General features: G+C 44.0%; 1 protein-coding gene across 4 annotated transcripts in view; it reads right to left on the minus strand.

Annotated features, from left to right (window-relative positions):
* Window positions 1–26404, minus strand: part of TAF3 (TATA-box binding protein associated factor 3) — a 117975-nt gene that overhangs the window by 49636 nt on the left and 41935 nt on the right. The window contains exon 1 of one of the 4 annotated variants that reach the window (XM_057403789.1): window positions 1622–1759. The exons of the other annotated variants lie outside the window; for them this stretch is intronic. Coding sequence (XP_057259772.1) covers window positions 1622–1697 — 76 coding nt within the window. The 5' untranslated portion in view covers window positions 1698–1759. Of the gene's footprint in view, window positions 1–1621; window positions 1760–26404 lie in introns of those variants that run through there. 4 annotated transcript variants of the gene reach the window in all.

The following is a 26404-nucleotide window of genomic DNA, read 5'->3' on the forward strand; positions in this document are numbered from 1 at the left end:
CTCAGTAATTCAGGAATAAGAATCCCAACAACTTCCAATGGGAAGGATATTTTTTATTTCTTAGCACTCAGAGGACCCCACTGTCATTTGCCAACTCCTTTAATTAAAACTTATGAGAAGTTCTACCTTGCAATCACAACTCTGCAATAAAAACAGCAAACCCCACATCTCATTCTACAGCTTTTCATCAGGACTGAAGCCAGCTCCCAGTACAGCATCAGACACGCTGTCAACAACACTGCACACTGTACACTTTACTGAATAAAACCTCAACTCCACAGAACAGTGACAGATACTTGGATGCTACTGGGCAGTTCGTGTTATAAACAGAGGCATTTCTCTTGCAAGTTCAATACGGTTGAAAGCCAAAAACAGTGATACGGCATCAGGGATTTATGATCTAATAATAAAAGAGTGTTTGTTCCACTGGATCTGCTCCTAACAAGTGGAGTCTCATGCTGAAAGAGCAGGTTCAGTAGGCATGCAGCGTTTCAATTGCACTCCTTATTGGATGCTTTATATTAAAGAAAGCAATTTAACTTTTGAGGACAAGAAAATTATCTTGAAACTGAAGTCCTGCCTAAGCTCAAGGCCAAGCTAGGAAGGAACATATACAATTATTAAAAGGTCTTCAATTACCACCGCAGCTGGAACACTCGGAACAGCTATAATTCAGGGTGCCTACACATTTTAATTATAACCCCCATTTTCAGCAGGTTATAGCTTTCCCTATCATGCTAAAATTTATCAGGTCTGGCCTGTCACAGCCTTTAGAAAGTGGAGGTCATATTGCTCCTTCCTGCTCAACCCCTCAGAAAGTAGAGCAAAACTAAAAGTAACCACAGTTCTGCTATAGCAGGGGTGGAAACCACTTGAGCAACCTCTCTTAATGGTGCTTTGGAAAAGCTTTTGGTGAAAAGTGGGTATGGTATCACTGAATCCACTCATGTACATTCAATAAGGTATAAAATAAGCAAAGTAAGAATTTAGATGTCAATTCATAAAGCATGGTGAAGAAGAAGGGCACCATCCTCCAAGAAGCTGTGTGGTACCTGGCATATACCTGAATTAACTGGTCCTGCTTCCACAAGTACAAACAAGGTTTCCTACTTCAACAATCACAGAATACCAAGTTGGAAGGGACCTCAAGGATCATCTGGTCCAGCCCTTCTGGGCAAAGCATGGCCTAGACTCAATGTCCTTTGAGGGCACAACGTCATGCTGCGCCCTTTCATGTTTACAGACCTCAAGTAAGTCAAATATTAATGATATTCTGCTCTTGAGAAATAAGGTGTGATGGTAACACAATCCTGCAATGACACGTTAAGATCCTGCATCCAACCTCCCCACTGGTACTTCCTGACAAGTAGAATCTCACGTCTCAATGGTTAGAAGACTGATGTAACATAGTAGTAGCACTGAACTTAGAATTGCTTTTGTTAAAGAAGCATCTTGGAGACCCCAGCTAACAAGAGAACTCCATTGCGGTAGATGCTGTCCAGATTTAACCTGAAAAGCCTTCAGTCAGAACAGTTTACAAATCAAACACGGAAGACATACCTAAGATGAAGGACAGGAAATATTACTGTAATAACACTGATTTATGGAGGAAGTGACCTACCCAAGGTCACAAAGCAGGTCTGAACCCCATCTTCCCAATCCCAGTCCACTGCACTAACTGCAAAACTGTGGTTCATCCTCCTCTTGAGATAAGGAGTTGGCACAGCAAGGCTGATGCTGTACCAGGAGCCTCAGGGCTCCAGCTGGGCAAGACAACAAAACAGATTTACAGCTGCAGACAACAGTGATAATTTTAAGGATGAAAAGACAAAACCTTCAGTTGCCTTCTCCCTTTGCTGTTTTGTCTCCTAATACTTTTTGTTTGGAAAAATCAGCTCCAATAATCCTCTGGCATCTCAAAGGACTTTTAAAATGAGGTAAAGGATCTTCCTCCATGGATTAAGTTTTATTCTCATGCGATACTCAAACCCACAACCCTGCTGTCCCCTCTACATCCCCTATGTCCAGACAATTTCGTGTCCTACCACCCAACAGCAAGTTCTCTATGTATTTAATTGCAGGATATGCTGGTGCATTACGTGCATTTTTAAAGCCTTACGTTACCGTAAGCTGTTAAAACACCCATTTCACAGGTGAACAAACTGAGATTAACTGATACAAGAAGCCTGCTTGCTGGATCAGCTGAAGGCCTGACGCAATTCGAAGAGCACTTGAAGTAAGGCCCTTCATTCACAATAAGGCACTTGCAAGATGTGCAGAGAGATCTGCAGAAAATGCATTTAACAGGACCCACAATACAGAGAACAGTCACTGCAAAAAGTAAGGGTCCAAGACCTTCCACTTACACTGCCTGAAGCTGGGGAAGCTGAGGGAACGGGTCACCTTTAGCTGGTGCAAGAAGCAGCCACCCCTCCAGAGGCTCCTTAACTCTCCTGGATGCCAATATGGCACTTGTATTTAAAATACAAGTCACCAAGATATTTTAGGTCAGGCCTAAGGAATTTAAGTACAGGTTTAGTTATGGTTTCACTGGGAAGTTCCATATGTTTAAGCTGCTAATGGGAATCGTTGTTATGATGATGCAACCCTATTGAACAGACACAGCGTGAAAACACGCAGAGCTTGGCAGCTGACAGGTATCCCTGCTGGTTTAATTCTGGCTCTATCTCCCTGAAAGCAAGCAAGCAGGTCCCATTTTGGGTTAGCACAGGATCCATTAAGAGCCTATTTTAATTGCGTGGAAGGCAAACGTCCTTCAGAGCTCTATGGGCTGTGTATTTCCTGATCAGAAAAATTCCTCCTTTGTGTGACTCTTCAGGAAAGCTTCCTTGTGTGATGCAGGAGCTGGAGAGACTCATACATCATCCCTTAATTGCTGGGCCAAATGGTTCTTGAAGTTGGTTTTTAGGTACCTTTAAACTTCTAATTCAAACCAGTAAAACTAAATGAGAGGTTAACCTTTTGAACACGGCCCCTGTTAAACAGGAGCATTTATAGGGTTACAGCTGAGGAAACAAGTGCCTTTATAGGGCTGCAGGAGAAAAGCAACTTGAGCTTCTGCTGGCAGTGAAAGGGGTGGGTAGGCAGGGAATGGAACAGAAAGGAAGGTTCAGGGAGTTTTTACACAACCTGACTTCTGATTTGTCTGCCTATCAAACAGTAACACATACACACTCAACAAGTGAAGCTCATCAGGGACTGAAATCACCACAGGCTTGCTACCCTCTGAGAGGCTCAGTTCGAAGATGCTGGGATGGGGGAGCAGAAAAGACCACCGTAGTTCGGAACGCTGAGCAAGTATCGCCGGGAACTCTTACACTGCAGCTGGTTTGCAAGCCACCGAAGAGGAAAGCACTGGGATATCCCTCCCATTACCTGCATTACAGCCCGCTACAGGCAGGGCTGTTAGAGCTGCAAACAAGATGAATGAATAGCACACGCCCTGCCCACCCTGCAAACCCCACAAACAGAAGTCCTGCTCTCCCCTCTCCCTGCAGCCTGGCGCCAGGCTCGGCCCAGGGATCAAAACCCGCATCCCAGGGAGTGATGTCTGCAGACGCGAGCCCAGTGACGGCACGCAGCCATGGGTGCCCTCTCCTCTTACTGCAGGGAATGAAGAGCGGCCGGTGCCGTTACTGTTTTTAGCCAGGTACATCCTTGAGCCTGCCATCGGGTACAGAAGAAGCCTTTATGCAGCGGTTGTACTGTCCCATTTCCTGGCTTCTGTCAAGCTCAACAAAACCCAAGTACCAAACACATTTTATGCCTTGGAAGTATCAAATGTTTCTTTGCTATCAGTCAAAATGGAGCTCTGTTAATTTTCATTATTGCTTCATATGAAAATGTTAGCTCTATTCATATCCCATATTCAAGATGTTTAACCTGGGTTCACTGTATGAAAAGTCAATCATGTGTGCATAAATTCAATATACTTCCCCCATTTATTGCGCTACAATGAATATCTCAGGGAGAGCAATATTTGTGTACTGATTCAAACACACTATCTCTTCCTTTGGCCCAATTTAGTTTGTATTTATTGGAGGTGAGGCAGGTATATTTGGGTTAAATAAGCCTTATCATTGCTCAGGGTTTATTATGTTGAGCAACAAGAAAGAAAGGCAGTGGTAAGAAGAGGGAATAAAAAGAATCCATCTCGGAAATCATGCCAGCAAGTGGGAAGAAACACTTTTGCTGATAAACAGGAAATATTTTACCCCCAAAGTTAACATTCTGAAGTAAAAAAACAAACACTTCAGCTGAATTTGTGGCTTTTAAAACAAACTGTGGGAAACATTAAGGGAACTAAATAGAAACCATCTTTCAAGATGGTAAGAGGAGGACAGCTGCAAACATGAGGTATTAAACAGGCCGTGACAAGAAGCGTACACAACAGCCAGTTCTGACACCAATTACACGTATCTGCAATCCAAACCTGAAAGAAAAAATGCTTTGAGAAATGTCAATCATTATAATGTAAAATAAACCCTTTACATTAGATGTATTTCATGGAGCCGCACGTGCTCCAAGGAGCATCCAGTGTATTCAAAGCATCCTACAACCTACACAAAGAGTAAATGAAGAGAGTCCCTGCTGCCGAAAACGTGTGGTACAGTCAATAACTAAAGGAGCTGGGGCAGAAGGGTGAGAGAAGAGTGATTTGATGCAATTCAGCACAGAAAACCAGCAAATGTTGGTAAAATTCCACTTGGATTCTGCTCTAACTCTGGAAAAGCATCAGTTTTATGCTGCTCGGAAGAGTTTTGATCTAAATGGCAACAGTACCTACTGCTGACATGAAAATACAGAAACAGAAGCAGAAAACACCAGTCTTCAGCTTTCTTCCCCTGCCCTGCCTTTCTGCAAGTTAGCTTAATTATTTAAAGGAAAGCTCTGAAGGGAGTTTTTTCCATCTCCGTTGCCCTGTGGGGGAAGTGGAAGCTGGATTTGAGACACTCTTTAATAGAAGAATTACAAGTTTGCTTCTGAATTGAAATAGCAATTTTTGCACAGGAAAAAAAGGCAGCTATACACATCGGTTCTTCCCATCAATCTGCCTACTCTAGAAAGTGTTTTCACCTAATGGGTAAACAGATTGAGCCCACTTTTTAGACTCCTGCTTAGCACGTAGTGACTGCAGTCAACTGCCCATAATAGGCACAGGTTTCCTATAGGAAAACAGGCTTTTTGTGCAAGTGAAGCTAAGGTCTTTAAAGACAATACAACACAAAGCATGTGTTAGGGCACAACCAACACAAGTGATTAATGCCTGTCAGACTGCTGCCCACCAATGCATCCACTCCAGGCATGCTGCTGTGCTGCAGCACGTACTGGGCAAACTGGGACGTTGTGGAGACGAATTAATGTGTGAAAAGTGCTCTGAAGCTGCAAGCAAGAAGAGCTAAGTTTAATATCCCAGCTCAGCATGTCACTTCAACAGCGGGTCGAGCTTGGCATAAACACAATATGTCTGTAAGAAAAGGCATGCAGGTAAGGGATATTTAGCCCCAAGTTTCTACCTGCAGAATATCTGCCCTGATCACACATCGTAACCAATATGTACTGGACAGAACAGGCATGCAAGAAGATCCTGGAAGTGCTAAAACCACTCCAACAAGCATAAAGCTGCTCTTTAAAACCTTGAGGTCGAGTCAGCAGCCGCGTAGCTCCCTTAAGCGTGGAGCATTGAAAGGAACTTAATATTCTTGCAAAAGGAAGCCCTGCTCTGGTTTCTCCCTTGGTTCAGTTCCTACAGCAACGCCGAAACGTGGAGGACTAAAGCACCATGAGAGTATTACACTCTGTTACTTCCCTATAGCGGGGGAAGAGAAAGAGTTTGAAGCAAGGCAGAAAAAGCCCGAGGCCTTCAAAGCAAAGCCTACTGATGTGTTTTACCGATTCCATTCTGCAGAAGGTACACAGCCAGTTCCCAACGACCCCTGCGAAACTGAAAACACAACTGTGTCTCTGCGGCTGGAAAAGAGCTCCCGAGAATTCCCCAGGGATTCCTGCTTCCCGCAAGCACAGCGCCACTAATGTCCTCCAGATTTGCTGGCCCTGCCACGAACCAGCTCAAGAAAATGTTTACATTCAAGTGGGGTTCAGCGGGGAGGTCAGCTAACGCGAAGGCTCGGAGGAACCAGCAGCCGCCTTGTCTCCCCGAGCAGCGCAAGGGGGATGGGGAAAGGGGTTTATAAACTCATTAACGTGCTGCACGGGCAAAACCTCGGGTCTGGACTCGGTTTCCACCAGCGACGCGGGAGGGTTTTGTGTCGGCTCTGTTCTCTCCCCCTCTTTAAGTGCCCATCTCTGAAGTTTCTGCATCGTTTCTTTTAGACCAAGCCGAAGCACCTCGTGGTTTCAACCTAGGACGAAAGTAACAGCCACCCTCTCGCACAGTTAGCCGTGATTTTTATCAGGCTCCCGACTCTCAAACTGCACGCATGCATCACGCAAACGAGATAATGAATTCATACTGTATGTATTCAGCCTTTAGTCCTTCCAAACTGCTTCGATGGACACTGAGTGGATGGCAGATGATTTCCCTGTTTCATTCTGCACCGCACAAGAATCAATACAATCTGGGTTTATTGGGGCCCGGCTCCTAAGCTTACGCCTTATTTACATCTCGCAACTGATAAATGATAGCAATGAAAGTGTGGCATTCCACAGGAAGAAAGTGAGATTACACTTCATCTGACTGTTTAAAGTAGGAGAAACAGTATTCCCATAAGGAAATGAATGCCTTAAAGGCTTCCACTGGCATAACTGTACCGCAAAGGTCTAACACAACTCTATGCTGAGTGAGAATGGATGCAAATGTGACAACAAAAAGTCAGCTTTCCTTTTTCTTTGCCTTTTTTATAGTTATGTATACATGGAAACAGGTCAAAAAACCAGCCTTGGTCCAAGAAATAATCAAAATAACAATAATAATGAATAAAATGGCAGCGTCCGCGTAAGAGCCTGCTCATGTGTGCTCTTAAATGCAATCAGATGCAACATTAGCAAAGAGCACGAAGGCAACTGCAAATATTTGCTTCTTCCACTAAATGCGTTCAGCAGATCCAGGGTCATGCACAAAGTACAACTTATGGCAACTGTCCCACGAGATACGGGCTTGCATTGTGACTGATCTGATGCGTATTATTGTTATTTTAATCCCCAAACCAGTTCCTCAGAGCACACAAACAGAGGGAAGGGAAAGACCCGCACCATGTACTGGTTCTGTCTCATTAACTTCAATTTATCTCTGTTCTAAGTGCAACTATTTTACCGACCAGAAAAGCATGAGCACGCATGTGTGAGCTGCACAGGTAGAAAGAGAGGTAGGAACAGACAAGTATAATCCAAATTAGAAATCATTTGTGCACAGGAACACTCTGTGTGATTTAAGAGACTGAGTTAACACAGGGAATGGATGTCAAAAGCTTTAGGAAAGGATCTGTTCCTGTCCACTTTTAACTTGCAAAGTTGGGCTTTCCGCAGGGTCCAACTCCTTCGAGCAACTCCTTTTCCTGCTCAGTGAATCCCAGAATCATTTCCAAAGCTTTTCCTCACTTTGACACCAAGGGCACAGGAGACTGTCCAGACTCCTAAAAAGCCAGGAGCGGTTAAAGCTGCACAGTACTGTTAAACACTGCACGGCGACAGGCAAGGAAACAACTCCTTGGAGAGGAAAACAGCCAGCATGTGCCCTCGGGTAGAAACCACATGCCAGAGGAAAAGAACGTCTTTGGGCCAGCCTGTGATGTGACTGTAAGATGCTTATTGTGCATGGAGGGGCTCCATTCCTCCACCGTGCCCCTACAACTGGAAAAGGGGCATTTATTTCATGGAATCATGGAATGTGAATTCATCCGAGCCACCCAACCTCACTGTCACCTGCCCAAGAGCTCCGCGCTTGGGAAGCGCTGGTGTTGCTGCCACCTGGCCATTACATGTTAGTGACATAGTGACACTGAAAGTTAAGAAACGTTCCTTTCCTCTTGCCACTCTTCTACCAGGAAAGTTGGACACTAAGAGCTCCTCCGAGGTGCCTGCAATACTGTGCTCATCTGAAGTCCAGTAACCTCTCGGTATACCATAACAAGGGAAAGCAGCACAGTGCAGTAATTAACACATCACTTCCCCATTTCTCCCATTTCAGCAAATTTACAGCTGAAAACAATCCCCTGTAACCCAATTTAATTACATTAAAAATTATGCAACTTCTTTTATTAAAAGGGGATTGATTGCTCTACAAAGAATTCCGATCCCACAATGACCTTCTGTGCTACTGTAAAAGAGGTGTTCCAAACCCAGTGAACATACAATGAAGGCTCTAAACCAGAAAGTAATTAGCTCACACACAAAGTATTAAATCTGTTTCACAAATTATGTAAATCATATAAAAAATGAGGTATAATACCAATGGCAAACTTTATAGTGCCAAAATGGAATAAGCTGTATGTATACCTGCCTTCAAATTAACTAAAGCAATTATACTGTAAAATCATTAGCCCAAGACATAGTTTAAAGTCAAGCTTTAATAACTTAATGCTACATGTATTTCCTAACCACAGAAAAAGCATTACATACGTTTACACTTCCCACTGAATTTAGAGGAGGTTCTGCTGCATTAAACCAAGCAGGAAAAACAAAGTATGAAAGAAAAAAACCCAGGAATGCCAAAAATGTTTACTGCAGAAAACACGCACAAAATCAAACCCTCATTTCCTCTGCAGCTCTGGATCCCCACTAAAACCAGTGCTTGCCGAAACACCAGCGTGTTTACTCTGACAGCCACTGACAAAACACTTCAGCCAACGACTCTCATGAATGGGAAGAAAATACAGCACAGTTGTCCATGACCCTGGTAATACTTTTAAATCCCACTTATCTGGTTGCACAGCTCTGCGTGGCAAAGTTTCTCACTGCTTCGCATGGTGGTAGGTAAAGAGACAGCAACTCATGGCGTTGGTGTTTGTCCTGCATGGAGCAGGGCTACCTCTGCAATCCTAAGGGATGGGCTGAAATGCTCAATTCTTGTGTAGACGTGGAGTGCTCAGAGCCCCTTGTGCAGAATCCTAATGGGATTGCCAACCTGCTCTTCATCCTTTAAAGATAACTGCCGTGGAGCTTGATGTATCTATGCAGGAGTGAAGGGACTGCAAGTAAGGCTGAAATAAACGGGCGTTTGTACTCTGCTCCGATGTTACACTGGGATTTGCACAGCACTAGGGTGTATACGACAAAGTCCTTCGTGCAACCGTGTGGGAGGACACAGTTTAGGGAAAGGACTGCAAATCATCTGCTATCCTACACAAGACATGGTCCTGCTGGCTGTCATGGAGCTTTATGCAGGTGGGACTTTTCAGGTGCTTTGGGATTCCCTCAGCATAAAACCAAGACGCTGCATGATGTATGTCTGAAAATGAGCACATACGACATAGCTGTGTAAAGGTGCCCTGGATTGGTTTGAGATGACTGCATTTTGGGGGGTGAAGCTAAAAGCTGAAGCACAACTGTGATATAAGTGTGTGTATTCAGAAATGACGATTATAATTCAGCATTAACAAATGAAGACTCAGAACTTTTTCTTCTAGTTGCTCATACTCAAGGTGTTACAGTCAGTTCTAATGGACAAAAAAACCACTTTTTGGACTCCTACATTACTATTTTTCTCATCTAAAAAAAAAAAGCTTTTTTGTACATCAACATTATTTGACGTATTATGAACTACACAAATGAAAACTAAACGCTCCATACCCCTTCTGAATAGCTGGCATAACGTGCCATCACAACACACAACCTCAGTTCTGCTCTGGGAATGGATGTGGCTTTGTTGTGTTATGCAGAGGATCTTTTAAGAACTGAACTCTGAATTTGTTATGGAGCTTTGAACACTAGAATTCCAATGGAAGACTCAGTAGCAGCAGCAAGGTCAACTGTCCAAATATGTACAACTATTTTTGTGCATGCACATAGCTACAATCCCTAACCCCATGTAATTAATACACACAGACTCCACATTGACTAGGCACTGCTATAATATTGTTTTAATACCACTTTCCTATCTAAAGAGTATAAAAACAACGGGCGTATGCTGGGAAGAAGTGGCTGGGATGAGGGAGAGAATGGAAAGTATTGCAGGGGGAAGAAACTGGGAAAATTGGAGCCACATCTGGGTTAACCTGCCGTGGAAGTTAATAAGGTCCAACGCAGCCAAGTGAGAAAGGAGGACTGCAAGGCAGGATCCATGACTGAATCTCCTAATAAAACGCATTTGATTGGAAAAAGTATTTCCTTGCTTCTAAGTATTCCTCACAGCAATCACACTAGGAGAGCAGTTGTCTCCCCAGTATCAACTGCCTCTTGCTGTTGCATGACCACCTCCCTCTCTCACTGCAACCAGAATATAAACGCTATGGTAATTACAGTGACTGATGACATGTAAATATTTAATACAGTTGAGGTTTTGTCTTTAAAATGTGTTTCAGAAAGGAAAGTAAATTAGTTTCCGGAGCTGACTCTGGAACTTCGCTATGGAGAATAAAGATTGCAAAGGAGGCAGTCGAGGCAGTGTCTAGCACTGAATTTAAGGGGAAAATACCTGCTGGTGTCAAACTGCATTTCTAACTTGTCCAAATAAGTCAAAATTTGATCTTTGCCATCAAAACAGATGCACCAAAGCCAAATCCCTGACAATGTTTTATCTGTGTCTTTTTGACTTGACTTCTTGAATCTGCGCACGTGCCAAATGCCACAATACCTGCTAACCACTTAACCTGCTGCCTTTGAAACTCACCATCAAATGCTTCTTTCTGTACAGTTCATGGTAGGGTCTTTGTAAGGTGTTTTCCTTTTAAAATGTAAATCCAGTGTCCTGGGAAGGGATTCTTTATTATTTACTTTTCTTTTTCAGCCCACAAACCTATGAAATCTCATTCCTGTGCTTGGAAACAGCAATGTTAAACGTAACGCATTAAACGGAAGAGATGCCACTGATTGGAAAATTCCTTCAGAGTCATATTTTCCTTTCTGTGAACTTCTAATATATTATTATTATTTTCTGAATGAATAAAATTATAACTTTTCCATTTGTTGTTTCAGCAACCACTTTACCATTGAGAAACGTACATTTTTAAGGGAAAAAAAGAGAATGAATGAATAGGTCATGAAATAGTCTAAAAAATAAAGACAAACAGCAAGAAAAACATCATTTCAGCTGTATTACAGCTCCAGTTACTACTTACACCCCATTTTCCTGGGTTAGACTGTATCTTGATCAATGATATCCCAGCTGGTTTTAGTTGAAAAAGTTTCCATTTCTATCTCTACTAATGGTGCCACTGATAAAGAGGGAGAAATCCATCGCGCCTGCAGCAGAAGTGAAACTCCATCCAGGGATATATATTCATATCTGCATGCACAAACTGAAGCCGTCAAAAAACATATATAAATTCATGAACCCTTGTCCATCCATATAACATGTAGAAATACAGAAATCCTAAAGGGAGAGCGCAAGAAGCATACTGGGATTAAAAAATATGCCAGGAAGAGGGCTGCAAATCTCACCTCTCTGAGGGCTGAACACAAGATCAGTGGGAAGCAGGACATTCTTGCAGTTACATGAGAAACCCCCACCTTTGCCACATCACCCATCAACACTGTATTTAATTCCCACTTCTAATTTCTCTAAGAGCACAGTGTCTGCAGATACATCTGCAACAGTTAAGGCAAAAAGAAAGTAATATACCCAGAAAGTGACTGCTACAGCTCAGCTGACCCTTACACTGTCCCTTTGCCTTGTTTTAGTGCTCTTCTGCTTTACACTGAAGCACAGGCATAAAACTCCCTCTGGAAAGGTGGCAGGATATTCTCAATTCCCTGTATAACGCTGTCAGAGAAAGAAGGCACGACAACAACGTGGCAACCTGCTATAAACACGTTTTCTCTTCCATGCAAGCTGAAAGCATCATCGAGTCGGTGCCGATCTCTGCTGTGCCCAGGGACTGGAAGCAGAGCTGGGGACCCGCACTGTGAGTCACAGCCATGACCTTCAGCACCCCCATCCCGACCAGTGAACATGTTGGGTGCTCAGCACATCTCCCCCACCAAACCCAGGGTGCTCCAGTTATAAATGAGCAACCACATCAATGTGAGGAAAGGAAAATAAAAGTCTAAGCAAAACGCAGCTGAGGTTTTGCTCATTTTGCTTCTCTCTGCTTACACTGAGGGTTTGGGGTGCCTGATCCCTTGTTTTCATCTTTTGGGGAGGGGAAAGCTTGGTCCATGTTTACAAATGGGACACAAACCGTGAAAATAGTTCACCAAACTTTTCTTTTCCCTATGAAACATTGCTACTGCGTGCTTGCAACACAAAACAGAAGAGCGTGAAGCAAAGCTTTGGCTAAGAGGAGTGAGCTGTAAAGCCCAATTACGTTGACAGGCTCCTTTTCAAATTGACATTCATCTTCCAGGCAAAGCCAGTCTGGCACGGAGGATTCAACAAGTCACATTGTAAGCGGGTACTTGTGTGTTCCTAAAATAAACATTTCTTCTCTCTGCGTGGAAATGTCATCCCTCTCAATTTACGTCTCTGGAAACAAAAGCCCCTGGAAAAGTATACAGAAAAAGCTGGAACCCCCCATGCTAGCGTGCAAACCAAAGTAAGATATACACAGGAAATGGACCTGTGATAGTATTGCCGTAATGCAAACACGCGCTGTCCACCACCACATTTAATTCACATTACGTGCTTTTTTCTAATCCCAGGTTCTTCAGGGTAGCAGCGACGAGGCCCATGAAAAATGAGAAGCTGTGTAACTGAGTTTTGGTGCCTCGCGCTGTGTTTCAGGCCAAAACAGGCTGCGAAACAAAGGAAACTGCCTTGACTTTTGCTGCCGGAGCAGTATGAATCTCTGTTGGGAGAACAAGAGGAAAACGGGAGAATCTGAGGGATTTCTATAGCTTTCTTTAAACATCCAGTTTAGATAGCCAGTATTTTGAATTCTATTCCCGGAGGTGTCCGTCTGTCTGTTCAATGGCTTTACAGGGATCTCTGATTTGTAATCACGTCTCTCACGACTTGCGTATCTTTGTTAGCCTATGTTAGCCAGAGTGAATACCCCCATACACGTTTAAAGTGGATCCTGAACCAAAATCCTTCAACAGGAGCAATTTTGAGTTGATGTTTTTCCTTTTTAAATGTTTAGACCTGAATTTCTGAGCTTAGGTTTGCCTCCATACTCAATTAGAAGAAAAGTCAATGAGAATATAGGCAAGCAACCAAATGAAGGCCTGAAAATACACTTTATAGCTGAAACGACTTTGTTCTGGGTTTCTTTTTGGGCATTTCTTTTAACATGAACTCTCCTGTACAGGCAGCAATTCCCCAACTATCCATCCTAAATGCTCTGTGCGCAACTCTGTCACAGAACCAGACTTCCCATGCATGCGGACTCTGCTATGCCAAAATCCATGCCCATGTTACAACCAAAGCGCATCATCTGTGGCTATTAGGAACTCTGTAGCCAAATTAAACCAGCTCCCAAATACCCAAGCCTGGTTTCCTTCCTTTTCTGTCCTCTTATTTCTGCTGCATGGTGCTAAAAATCCATTTTTCCCTTGGATTTCCTCCTGCCTAAGGAAGGGACCGACCTGCTATCGACCAGCCATTCAGACGCACACAGTTTAGTCGAAGGAGCAGCATGAGACTGGAATGAAGGCACTGGCTGTGCCTGAGTGCTCTCACACCCGTACAAGCTCACACACTGAAATAAACACAGCTGGGCCAGAATCTGATGCACTGAGTGCTCAAAAAGCATGTTCCCATTACCCCGGAGGTGAAGATCTGGAGGAATACACCTTGCTAAGTGAGTATCACTTGGTGAGGAGGGGAATAAGCACCACAAGCTTGGAAACACAATTTAGTATTAGTGAAAACTTTAGAACCAGGGAAAAACCACTATTTAGAGCCAGAAAGAAGAAACCACGCCATGCCATCAAAATGCTCATGGAGTTGAGACTTTAAAGTTATGGATAAGAAAGTGCATTCCAAGCGTTCTGCTTCTGCCCTTCAAAGTTTTACAGCCTTAAACACACATTGCAAACTGGGATTCCTCCACCAGTCTTACACAGCTATGTTGCTTTGGCACTAGCAAGACCAAGCTCAAGGATGCTATAACAAAATTACTTCACTTGGAGTTATCCCACTGGACAAACTTCTGCGAATTGATTCACACTTTGCACTTCTATAGAAAAAAATTCCAAGCACATGGATATAAACCCATTACCATCCCGAGTACCACAAAACCCCAATTTTATGGTCTATGTGTAGCTGAGATATTTTTACCAAGGAGGATGCACCTCTGATCTGACTGATGTGGTGAGCAGCCACATACCAGAACCATTATAGGGGAATCTGTGGCAGCCTCTTGCTATAGCAACTGCCAATAACTAAGAACATGAACAAAGTTGTTCATTCATCCATTATAACTCTGAATTTGCTTGTTTGGGCTGAGGCCTCTGAACGGATGACTGCCAAAATGAAAAACATGCAAATATTGTGAATTATTATTATAAATCCTAACAAAACACCAAGTACTTCAAAATCATCATGCTCTTTAAAGCCAGATTAAGAGGCCAGGAATCACAGAATCAACTAGGTTGGAAAAGACCTTTAAGATCAAGTCCAACCATTACCCAAGGACTACCAGGACCACCACTAAATCATATCTTACCTGCCATCAGTAGTCTGGCCACTGATTTGCTACACGAATGGACCTGAGCTGCTCCTGCAGAGTGTGGGGATGATGCCTGCTACTGCAGTGACAAATATAAGGCATGATACCCAGCACTGAAGTGACAAATATTTATTGGGTGATCCAGAGAGACCCATCATTAGATCAGTGAAGTACTTTCTGACACTGTTTTGCTTTAAGGCAGATAAATGCTGATGTTGTACATAGGGTAAAGGAAGCTTAATAGGCAAGTACACAATTTAGCAAACACTAAGTGCTATTAGCAAGCGTCTCTGGGACCATGAGGTTGGTTTCTGTCTAAAAGATGAAAATCCAATGTAGCTTAAATGGCACCATCACCATCTTACAGGCACTGCAGTTCAGCTCCTCTTTTTGCCCCCTCCTCACTGCTCTCTATACACAGAGCTTTCCACCCAGCCTGTTCTCTCAGCTTTACCAGCATAGCTCAATGAAAAGGCACAGTCATTCCAATGAAGGAACTCAAGTCCACCCAGGGAACCCAAGCCAGGAAGAGGAGGCACATGAGTCAGCCCAGCAACAACTTCCATGTGGCGTTACATTCTCCTCTCTACCTACCTCCTTGAAGCCATGGGGCTCCATATGACTACCCCTGTTGACTGGGCAATACAAGGGATGTGCCAGTACAGAGCAGCAGATACTCCTGTCAGTGGCACTTTTCACTTGGATACTCATACATGGATGACAGTGGTGTTCCAACTTACTGCCCAACCTCCTCCTCCCCAGCAAAGCCCCTGATGTTCCCTGTGCCTTTGAAGGGAGGAGAGCACAGGACCCCAACTTGGGTCACTCCTTCAAAAGAAGCGTCTAAAATAAGCAGTTATGGAACAGAACACAACTCCAATGCAGTTCAAGCTGAGAAAATAATTAGTTCATGCTACAATTGCTACAAAAATGAAGAGGGAATAAAGGACCAAATGCAGCTCTGCACATGCACTGCTCGCACTGCCATCATCAATGGTACTCCTCACACTTCTCAGCCAAGTATTAAGCAGCAGAAGAGGTGACATATCAAAGTGTTCAACAACATACATACAGGGAGGAAACAGCCTCCATTCATGGTGCCAAGGTGTTCTTACATGAATATGAAGGTTTATTTAGGGCGTCCCATTGCCAGAGGATCATTTAAATATCAAATGGAAACAGAACTCATGAGATACTGTCTCACCTTGGTAGCACATGGATGTTACACACGGTCATAAGGCACATGTGTGTATTTCTGTGCGCATAAGTGTTCTGCTTTACCTTAAACGCCTGGTTCCACTATGAGCCCATCGGGGGCAAAGCCCGGTTCAAGTCATTCAAACTTCACATTCTTGCTATCAGAGCTCCCTGGGGAGCACAGGGAGGCCTTGGTCCTGCCTGCAGCCACTGGGCATTGCTCTGGAATTGCATGTTAGGGAAACAAAACCAACCAGCAGCAGGAGGAGTGGAGGGAGCAGAGAGCTGGGCCACTTCGACCCCCACATCTCATCTCATCTCACCTAGGTAAGGAGGAAACACGGTGTAACAGCAAAGCTAAAAGGACAAATCTTGACCCAAAATGGAAGTATCAAAGAGCAGGGGAATGCAGGACACTGTGCACTGACAATGGGGAAGGCCAGGATCTGGTGCACTGGGGCAAGCTCTCCTGGTCCTGAGGAATGCTGACAATGAGCCCCCTGTTCTCTGAGCCTTGGGGCTACCTCCAGGCTTGGAGCAGGGGTACAACACAACAGCAGGAGAGAGCAGGAGAGGAGCCCTGAAGTTAGAGGAAATAAGCAAAGGAGTAAAGAAACAAAACAGGCTCCAGGAATAAGCACCGGAGTCACTGGAGTGGCTTCAGTGAAAGGTGATCACCACCTCCTGCCAGCAGCACCTTTAATCATCCTTGATGCAATTTCACTAAAGCAAATTCTATTTAATTTCATTGTGCCTGACCAAGCAATGCAATTCCTACCAGCTGGACACTTTCTAGCCTTCATCAGGCTTTTGCAATAGCACTCATTCCCTGGAAGTTATCAGTGCATTTATCACAGCGGTTCCAAAAGCGCCAGCTCCATGAGGCAGAACCTGGTGCTCAATACTTTATTTGTATTCAGCAGATCGACCTTTGCATTCTGTCCTGGTACGCTGATAATTCCCCCTGTATCCAAGAGAACTCCTACTGCCCTGCCACGTAATCACTGCCTCGTTTGACGAGCAGAGCACTTCCCTGCACATAAGCTCCGGCGCCTTGCATATTTATAAAGCTTTTAGCAGCCTTAAGTTTAACCCACAGATACTTACTTTTGCTTTGCTATGAGAACAAACACAACTCAGCTACTTACACGACTGGGTTTAACCCCAAATTTCAGCATTTTAGTGATGCTTTTGAGGAAAAAGAATGAAATAATACATATACGGCAATCAAAGATCAAGCTGAGGATCGCTACACACAGGATGCACTCAATTATTATTATTTTTGATACATATAAAATATATAATATATATAATATGCATGATATATATATTATATATATATATAATCATAGAACAGTTAGGGCTGGAAAGGACCTTAAGATCATTCAGTTCCAACCCCCTACCATGGGCTGGGACACCTCACACTAGACCTTGCCACCCAACCTGGCCTTGAACACCTCCGGGGATGGAGCATTCACAACTTCCCTGGGCAACCCATTCCAGTGCCTCACCACCCTAACAGGAAAGAATTTCCTCCTTGTATCTGCCTTGAACTTCCACAGTTTAAGTTGGAACCCATCACCCCTTGTCTTGTTGCTATAGTCCCTGATGAAGAGTCCCTCTCCAGCATCTTTGTAGGCCCCCTTCAGATACTATATAATATTATAATATTAACAGTGAGATTTTTACTGCCAATCTAAAGGACATCAGACACTTGCTAAAAAAACCCAGAGAATCTTTCCCTTCCAATTATTTCAGCACATAATCACTTGTTAGCAAAGCAGTGGAGGGAAATTATAAATTATATCGACGTATATAGAAACAGGCAAGAGTTCTAAACCAAAATAGTTATACTTCTCATGCATTACTCTCGTCATACCCATCATCATGTCAGCTCATCCTTCAGAAGTCAGTGTTTCTCGATGTTTGGAGTTTACACTTGCACCGTTTGCTATTGAAACAGTAGAAAACGTGATCTTATTGTGGCATAATTCATCTTTAGCTTGGATTGGATCCAGGTCAAAGAGCTCTGTATTTTCAGCCCATTAGTCATGGGAATTAGAAGTATTATCCAGTTGCTTTTAATTGGTAGTTCATGCTCAACCACTGCAATTCAGTCTATGATTGCAAAACTGCCTAAATGATATTCTCAAGAAAACATCATCCAGCCTACCACAAAAAAAAACCCTAACCCCTTGTCCCAGAGCAAATTACATCTCACATGCATCAGTAAAATATAACCAGCTCCACACTCAACGATCATGGGAAAAATGTTGATGACCAGCCACAACTGGCCACAGGAGCAAGGCTCCAGCCACGCTGCAGCCCAGCTCCCTTTCAAAGGAAAGTCGTTCTCAACGCTCGAGTGGTCAAACACAACATTAAGGAGCAAGCACTAAAAAGTTAATTGAATGTTTGCCAGGAGACGTCTGCCCCGCTTTTACACTGGATAATTAATTTCTTTGGTTTTAGAAGAATTTTAAAGAGGGACCAACATGCGCCCTCAGGGCAATGATCTTCATTCGAGGGAGCCTTCGGACTTTGTGTGACATGGGGCTTCTTTGCATTTGGAAAAGCTCCAAGCTTATTCTCATGCGGGGGGTTTGCTTTGAACGTTACACTAACTCCTGGCTGTATTATACCTTAAGCAGCTGGTATCTTTCCATAATTATCCTAAAAGGAGACCATTTAGAATCACAGAATCACAGAATAGTTAGGGCTGGAAAGGACCTTAAGATCATCAAGTTCCAGCCCCCCTGCCATGGGCAGGGACACCTCACACTAAACCATCTCACCCAAGGCTTCGTCCAACCTGGTTATGTTTTAGAAGCAAAAGAGAAACACAGGTGAAGCACCTTGGGCTGGAGGCACACTGGAACACTATGGAGAACAGGCTATCCATACTCCTAGTCATCCCTTTCTCACTGTGATAGTTCCTAAACCCTGTTACACACAGTAACGGGGCTTTGCTGTTGACAGTGTGAGCTACTCATTAGGATAAACTGCAGTTTTGGGGTTTAAAGTACTTTTTTCTCAGGTTACTATCAACCGTGTCAGGCTCAATCGCTTTAAAGTATATGCAAACTGTCAAAACAGTTCCTTGTTTAGAGCCAGAAAGGAAATACAGACTATTAGCATCTCACAGCACGAGCCAAAACTTCAATGTACCCACAGACTTCTGGTCTACTACTGTTTTGGAATAAAAATCCAGAATGATCTTTATCATGCCTATGCCTCAGCTGCTTATGATGAATGTTGATATGATTTCAAATCTTAATCATTCCTGGAGTGATGCAATCTGTGGATAGCTTTCAGTACTTCTGCAAACAAGTGCTTCACACAGACAATGCCCTATACTAAAGGAATATTGACAAGGAAACAAGCAATATCATGCCCCTCTTCCAAACCTCCCTGTGATGACTGTAGGAACCACTGCTAGTTGTCAGGAATATACACTGATTACGTACATGGTGGCTTTTAACTTCCTTAGGCTTTTCCATTGAACATGGCCAACCACCACAGTAACCACAGAAACACCAAACTGCTGATCAAGCGAACTCTAAAACGTCTTTAAGCTTTCATTTGTTTTATTTCAAAGTCTGCACAGTTTTCAGGCTCTACTTGTGACTGTCATCCCCACTGCTGCGTCATTTAAAATTATCCCACCTAACACACAGAATCAGGACAGGAGACTGAAAGAGTAACAAGGTGATGACACGTGTTTAGCTGCTAAACCGGGCTAGTTCCTGCAGGTCTGAACGTGTCGCCACTCCAAAACGATCAACAGGCATTCACTCCACTCTGGTACCTCCAACTTTCTTATTGCTATCACTGCTAGAAGATCTCTTCTTCACTGCCTGAATACCTGTATTAGAGCCAATTGCAACTATCCACCTAGAATTCCAGCCTGGTTTGCGTTGGAAGGGACCATAAAGCTCATCCAGCTCCAACCCCTGCCACGGGCAGGGACCCCTTCCACTAGAGCATCTTGCTCCAAGCCCCTGTGTCCAACCTGGCCTTGAACAGCTTCTCTGGGCACCCTGTGCCAGCGCCTCAGCACCCTCACAGGGAAGAGCTTCTGCCTAAGAGCTCAGCTCAGTCTCCCCTCGGGCAGGTTAAAGCCATTCCCCTTGGCCTGTCCCTACAGGCCCTTGTCCCAAGCCCCTCTCCAGCTTTCCTGCAGCCCCTTTAGGCACTGGAGCTGCTCTCAGGTCTCCCCTTCAGGAGCCTTCTCTTCTCCAGGCTGCCCCAGCCCAGCTCTCTCAGCCTGGCTCCAGAGCAGAGCTGCTCCAGCCCTCGCAGCATCTCCATGGCCTCCTCTGGATTCTCTCCAACAGCTCCAGGTCCCTCTTGTGCTGTTGCCCCAGAGCTGGGTCAGGACTGCAGAGGAGGTCTTACCACAGATAAGCAGAGAGGGATCCCCTCCCTCAACCTGCAGCTCACGCTCTTTTTGATGACAGAGAAGGTGTCAACCCAGTAACAACGTATTTTGCAGAGCAAGCAAACCTGGGCTCTGCTCTCCCCCAGATCTCTGTTGACATGATGGCAAATAAAAGGCAGTATCTACTGTTTCTTGTGGAAGTGGAAGTACTTTTAACAGTGTGTGTACACACAACCATTCAGGAGCAGACAAGGCTGTGGTGCTGACGAGGGGCTCACAGCATCCCACCAGCAGCCCTCAGCAATCATTCACTGCGCTGTAACATGCCAACTGGAAGAACTGGTGGCATCTTACGTCTGAGGCTGTAGTGAGCTCAGCTTTAAACTCTACCTTCTGTCCCAAAATAAAGCACACACACTGACTGATCAAATGTGAATCAAATGCAAAGGCTTTCAGAGCTGTAGCCTTTGCAGACCCTGTAGTACCACACTGTAAGGCTGCCACAGCCAAGTTAAAGCTGATATTCCACTCACACTGGCAATCTTCCACCAACAGCACAACCAAGTCCAGTAGATGCAACATTTCAAAACGCATGTAAACTATTTAGATGAATTCTTTTTATTGACAATCCCAGGGGAATGAAGAGAAAATGATTTGCTTTCCCCTCCGAGCCCAAAGCTCTCTTGGGAGGTAATTCAATTGAAATTTCACATTCAGTCTAGCCAGGCAGTGATAAACAGATGCTTAAATTAGCTGCATTACACCATAATCAAGTATCTCAAAGGGGGGTGGTGGGGGTTTCCAATAAACAGTGGGGGAGCTTCCCAGTATTTCCACAAGGAATGTTTTTCATACCTCTCTAAAGCTCCTGCAGCAGCTCGCGCTCCTTCACACACAGAAGCATCTAACAATGCAGGGAGTATACACACAGACCCGACCCCAACTGGCATTTCAATGGGATCCAGAGCAGATCAGGCTACCTGCATCCAGCACTTCATCTGCTACGCTGAGATGGTTTCTATTACGATGTCCTGCTACACCATGGCCACATCCCTTCACTCTATATAAATGCTTCTCTGCTTTTCATTTAAACAGACTGTTGCATAAAATAAACCCTCACATAAGTGAGGCAGAAGCAACAGGACCAGTGCTGCTGTTCAGCATCTGCTGCTCGGATCCAAACAGCTCCCTATGGTCCTAATGGTATCGTGCATCTCCATCCCTTGCACCATCAGGTATTCCCCCTCCTTCTTGGTCCTTGTCCACCCTGCCAAGCAAGAAAGCCCATGTCTTACTCCTGTTCCAAATGCTGGGAATGAGAAGTTTCTCCCAAAACAACTAAATGCTTTGTCCATTTGGGGGGGTCCCCTCCTGAGGAATCCCTGGAAGGGCATGAATGGTCTGGGAGAACTTTAGAAATACAAACTGTATAGCTCTCCCAACTAAAATTCCTAATCCAAAAGAGAAAATAATGGGGATAAAAAACCCGTATCAGAAGTTTTCTAAATTTTAGATCATTGTCTTTCTGACGGGGTGTTCTGCATTTCTCTCTGGACCCTGTGTGCAGGAATGATCCTTGCAGCTTTCACCGCAAACACTTTCTAGTGCTCATGGCTGTTAAGTACAATGTGCTTTAAGCACATCCACAAGTTTCAAAAACCAAGAGGAACAAAAGAATCAATGCTACAGTCGAGATACTCCAATAACCAAGATTTAATCACTGAGGAGTTCTCAGTTACGAAGTTTGGTGCTCGCTTGTGCATCCCACACAAACAAAATGCCCTGAAACGGAGGGTCAAGTGAGCAGAGGTCAGGCTTCCAAACACTGTGTGCTTTAGGGTGTTTTGCTTTGTTTCTTTTGAAGTTCACTGTCACTTTTCCTTATCAGTAGATGCTCTTTCGCCTTTAGTGAGAGCATTTGCCTCCCGCAAGAGAGCTAGTATTAGAGAGGAAAATAAAAGATTTAGAATTCCAGAAGTCCTGGATTGAATGCAGGCTGATGAGAAATTTACTGCCTCTTACACTGAAGGTTGAAGTAAGTGTTACAATGATTCCTTTGCCCTAAAAACAGAAACACATGAATACATCAAACTGATTGGAGGTTCAGTGCAGTTGAATCATCTTGTGCATCATCACAACTGTAAGATCCAAAGTGTAAATGGCTCCTTGGGTTTGTAATGCTCAAACCCCGAAGGTCCTATTGCAGAAAACTGATTTTTTAACTGGCATTATTGTCTCATTTGGAAAATACTAAGTTTGAAGCAAACCCAAACAGCAACAGTGGGAAAAGGCAATTTGTCCATCCTCCAGGTCACCTACCAGCTAAGCTTCCAAACTACCTTTTAAACCAAGCATGTGCTTAGTATATGAATACTTATAACAGAGCCGTCCTACAAAGACTAGATCATCTTTGAAAGCAGTATGGAGCACCACAATCTGAAAAAATGAGGCCAAGAACTAATAGTTACTTATGGAAAGCTGGATTTTGCTGTTACTGATGTGAACAGTAAGTGAGCATCAAAACTGTGTGTGCTGGATCAAATAAAGCGCATCGAGTTTTTCAGTCCGTGGTAAAACCAAGCTACGCATTAGACACTTAACAACTCCTACTGCAAAAGGAAGAAGGCATGCCGAAACACATTTCTCCCTGAGTTGCATTAACTCCCATCACTAGAGCAGCGGGTGAAACAGGAAGGTAAAAGCTCCTTGCGAGCAGAGGAGCCGAAGCCAGCGGCTGACCTGGACTTCTCTTTTCGTGCCAAACACGCCAGGAAGGAGCTGCTCTGAGAACTCGGCGGCAGCAGCAGCGTGTGAGCTCAGGCTGGATCACAGGAAAAGCTTGATAGACGTAACGACAGACCTAATGCTGCGGTTCAAGTTCGCCTGACCCTCGGGTTACCACCACACCGCGGGCGACGGCGGTGGCGTCTTTCTCTGAAACCCAATGCAGCAACGTGGTTGGTTTTCTCTTTTTTCTTAAGGGATAGCTGTGTTTCCAACTTCATTTGCTCACAGGGTGAAGAACAGGCTGTAATTGCAGCAGATTAAATCCATCTTCCCTCCTGCATGCCTTACGTCTATGCTTTAGTAAACTAGACAGACTCCAAGTTACTTACCTCCTAAAACAAACAGCAGCACAACCCCCCAAAACCCACAGCCTTCAGGCACTTTTTGGTGCTAATATTTCCCCCTAGAACTCATGGCTTTAAAAGGATCCAGGAATGAGAATAATGCCATGAAATCAGTAATTTAAATAGAGTGTTATTTTAATTGATTCTGACATTCAGAGACATTGCTTTGCATTGCCCCCTCTTTCTGACCTTTCACTCAAGTGTGTTTCGCTCCAGTGACTAGGACCAGCTATTTATTGCTGTCTTTGAAGTCAGAAATGCACAGTAGCACAATCTGCCCCCAAAGAACTAAAGTGGGGTATTTCCTACTAATCTTATGGAGAACAAGATTTGGCCATGAGAAGTATAATAAAGATTGCCCAAGAATACACAAACACATCCAGAGAAAAGGCTGCAAAATCAGAAGCCCCTTCAATTGTTAGGGGTTTTCTTTATAGGAGGGTCAGGGAAAAATACTAATAGGTGATCGTCACATACAAACCAACATAACACAGCAACATTACACAGATAATTTGAGCTGCAAGGTCAGAATTCACTGGCCAAAGCCGTGACCCAATTGCATGCTCACTTAAAGCATTAAAACAAAAGGGAAAAAGAGAAGCTCTGTAAGTAGAGGTACAGAGAAGGTGAAGAGAAATGAGGAATTTCATTCCCAAAGACAATAAGAAAATGCATCTTTTTTCCCTCCCATCCCCAAAGCGTACCATTAAATGCAGGAAATGTACTGCCAAAGTGCTCTAAAGTCTGTTAAAAACTTGGGATATGATCTGACACATTTAATAAAGCTATCCAAAGCTCTCAGTGCTTATGATTGAGCACACAACCCTTACAGGGAGAGCTGAGGGAAAACACTTCTGTTTGGGGGGTGGATGCTCTACAGTTGTCCTCCAAAGGATATTTCACACTTTTCTGTGATACACGTGGGACTTACCTATCACACACAGCTTAACAAACCAAATCCTCTACCGGGACACAGACCTGACATTACAACACCTGGACTTCGGTGTCCTTAAACGAAGTTAAAGAGCTTTGTCATTCCAGCTCCTGCTGGCTCCTATTTTCACTTCTGTTACCCACCACATTCTGACGAACTTTGTCAGCGTCTGACATCCTTTACCCGGTCCTCCTCCAGCCTTCATGTGACTCACCTGCCCTAGTACTGCCTAATAATTCATCATTTTCCTACTTAATAGCTTCTTGGAAAACACAGAACTATCTGTATTCACACACAGCAGTGTGATCATTTGAACCGAAGACTTTAGCAGCCTGTATATACAATATTTCAAGTGGCTGAGATACGTAATACACCATCACCTTCAGCAGATTACTCCTAGAGTAACATATAGTGAATATATACATATACCCTGAGTGCAGTACATCATTGGGCAACAGGGGCAAGAATTCAAGTAACGCGTATGAGAGCATGAAGCCTGCAACGGTCTGTCTGGCAAAAACATGAATGCAAACGTACATGTGAAATGTAAGAAGCTCCATGCAAAGCTTCACAGTTCTCCTGCAGCTTTCCTTTCAAAATAAAGGTTGTTTCGAAAACTCTTGGTTTGTGCCCTATCTGTTGGTTGGAAAGTCAGCTGTTAATGCAAGCAACAGCAAGTTATAACCCTGAATCATTTATCTGGAGCCATAAGAGTATTTTTATAAGCTCATTATTATTTACAGTTCTATTTGGTTTTCCAAAAATTCATTTTCCAAAGCTGTGCAACACAGCTTTGAAATGAAGCCCACTGAGTTTCATTAAATGTATCATCAATTAAATACAACTCAGTATCTCAGCACACAAATCCCTTTACTCCTACTGCCCTACAACTGTCGTAACCCCTCTTGAACGAAGAAAAGGTGAAAGTTCCCCCCCCACCATCACATTCCTGCCTCGTTTCTCCCTGCTTTCTCATTTCAGAGTATCCCAGGTTGTCCAGTCTATTCTAGCAATAACAACACATTCATTTCCACAAACGGGGGGAGCCAAAGGGGCACATTACCGAGCCTACTTTATATTTCTTTTAGCTGTGACTGCTACTAACATGCTTTTGAAACGCGAGATTAAAATCAACGATAAGAGAGACAAAATACAATGCAATTTATTTGTACATCCCATCCACACGACAACATACCTCCTTTGTCTCATCCACTCCCGGGGTTAAAAAAAAGAGGAGGTCAGGAGGTGAGATCTGAAGAGAGGATGGAGCTCAGTGGGATGGAGGAGAGCAGAAAGCTCCCCAGACCGGGCCAACACAAGTGAGATACTGTGGAACCACAGGAAGGGGAAAAGGAGAGACTAGAGGTCAGATCCCGGTGTTTTTGCACATCAAACTCGCACCAAGGCTGGTTATTTTGCAGGGCCGGTTTCAGGCTGCAATCCCAGGACACCGGAGCGGAGGCAGGGATTTTAACAAGGCATGGTGCTGGGTTAGGGAAGTTGAGCATCACCACAGCCTCGTCCTGCAGGGCACGCATGCAGTGGAAAGTGTGCTCTGCGCAGGGAGCAAAACATGGGAAAGAAAGCAAACAAGGACGAGAAATGGGAGAAAATGAAAGAGAAGAGCAATTTGGCTGTTGCTTTCTGGCCTCATAAATCCTTACTGGCAGAACAGAAGTCGGATGGAACAAAGCATAAGTAAAGTATGAGGTGAGTTCTAACCATTTTTCAGGGCAGGGAGAAGGAAAGCTAAACAGACTGCACCTCTCCACCCTCATTGAGATGCAAACCACACAAAGGCAAAAAACTCATCTTGATGCACTGGTAGTTACGCATGTAAATTCCAGCGCAGGGAGCAAGATAAGCCCAAAGAATGCAGTTTCTCTCACCAGAAAGCTTCAGCTTTGTGTATAATGCTGTAGTCTAACTCCTGAAACCATCGGGATGGCTCTGTTTAATATCAATAAAGTGAGCAATGCATTCGCCTCACGCTAAACAAGCAGAAAACCCAGAG

The sequence above is a fragment of the Pezoporus wallicus genome, unplaced genomic scaffold, assembly GCF_028554395.1.
Source record: "Pezoporus wallicus isolate ANWC-B61680 ecotype Strahan unplaced genomic scaffold, APGP_CSIRO_Pwel_v1 contig_6978, whole genome shotgun sequence".
NCBI classification, from domain to species: domain Eukaryota; kingdom Metazoa; phylum Chordata; class Aves; order Psittaciformes; family Psittacidae; genus Pezoporus; species Pezoporus wallicus.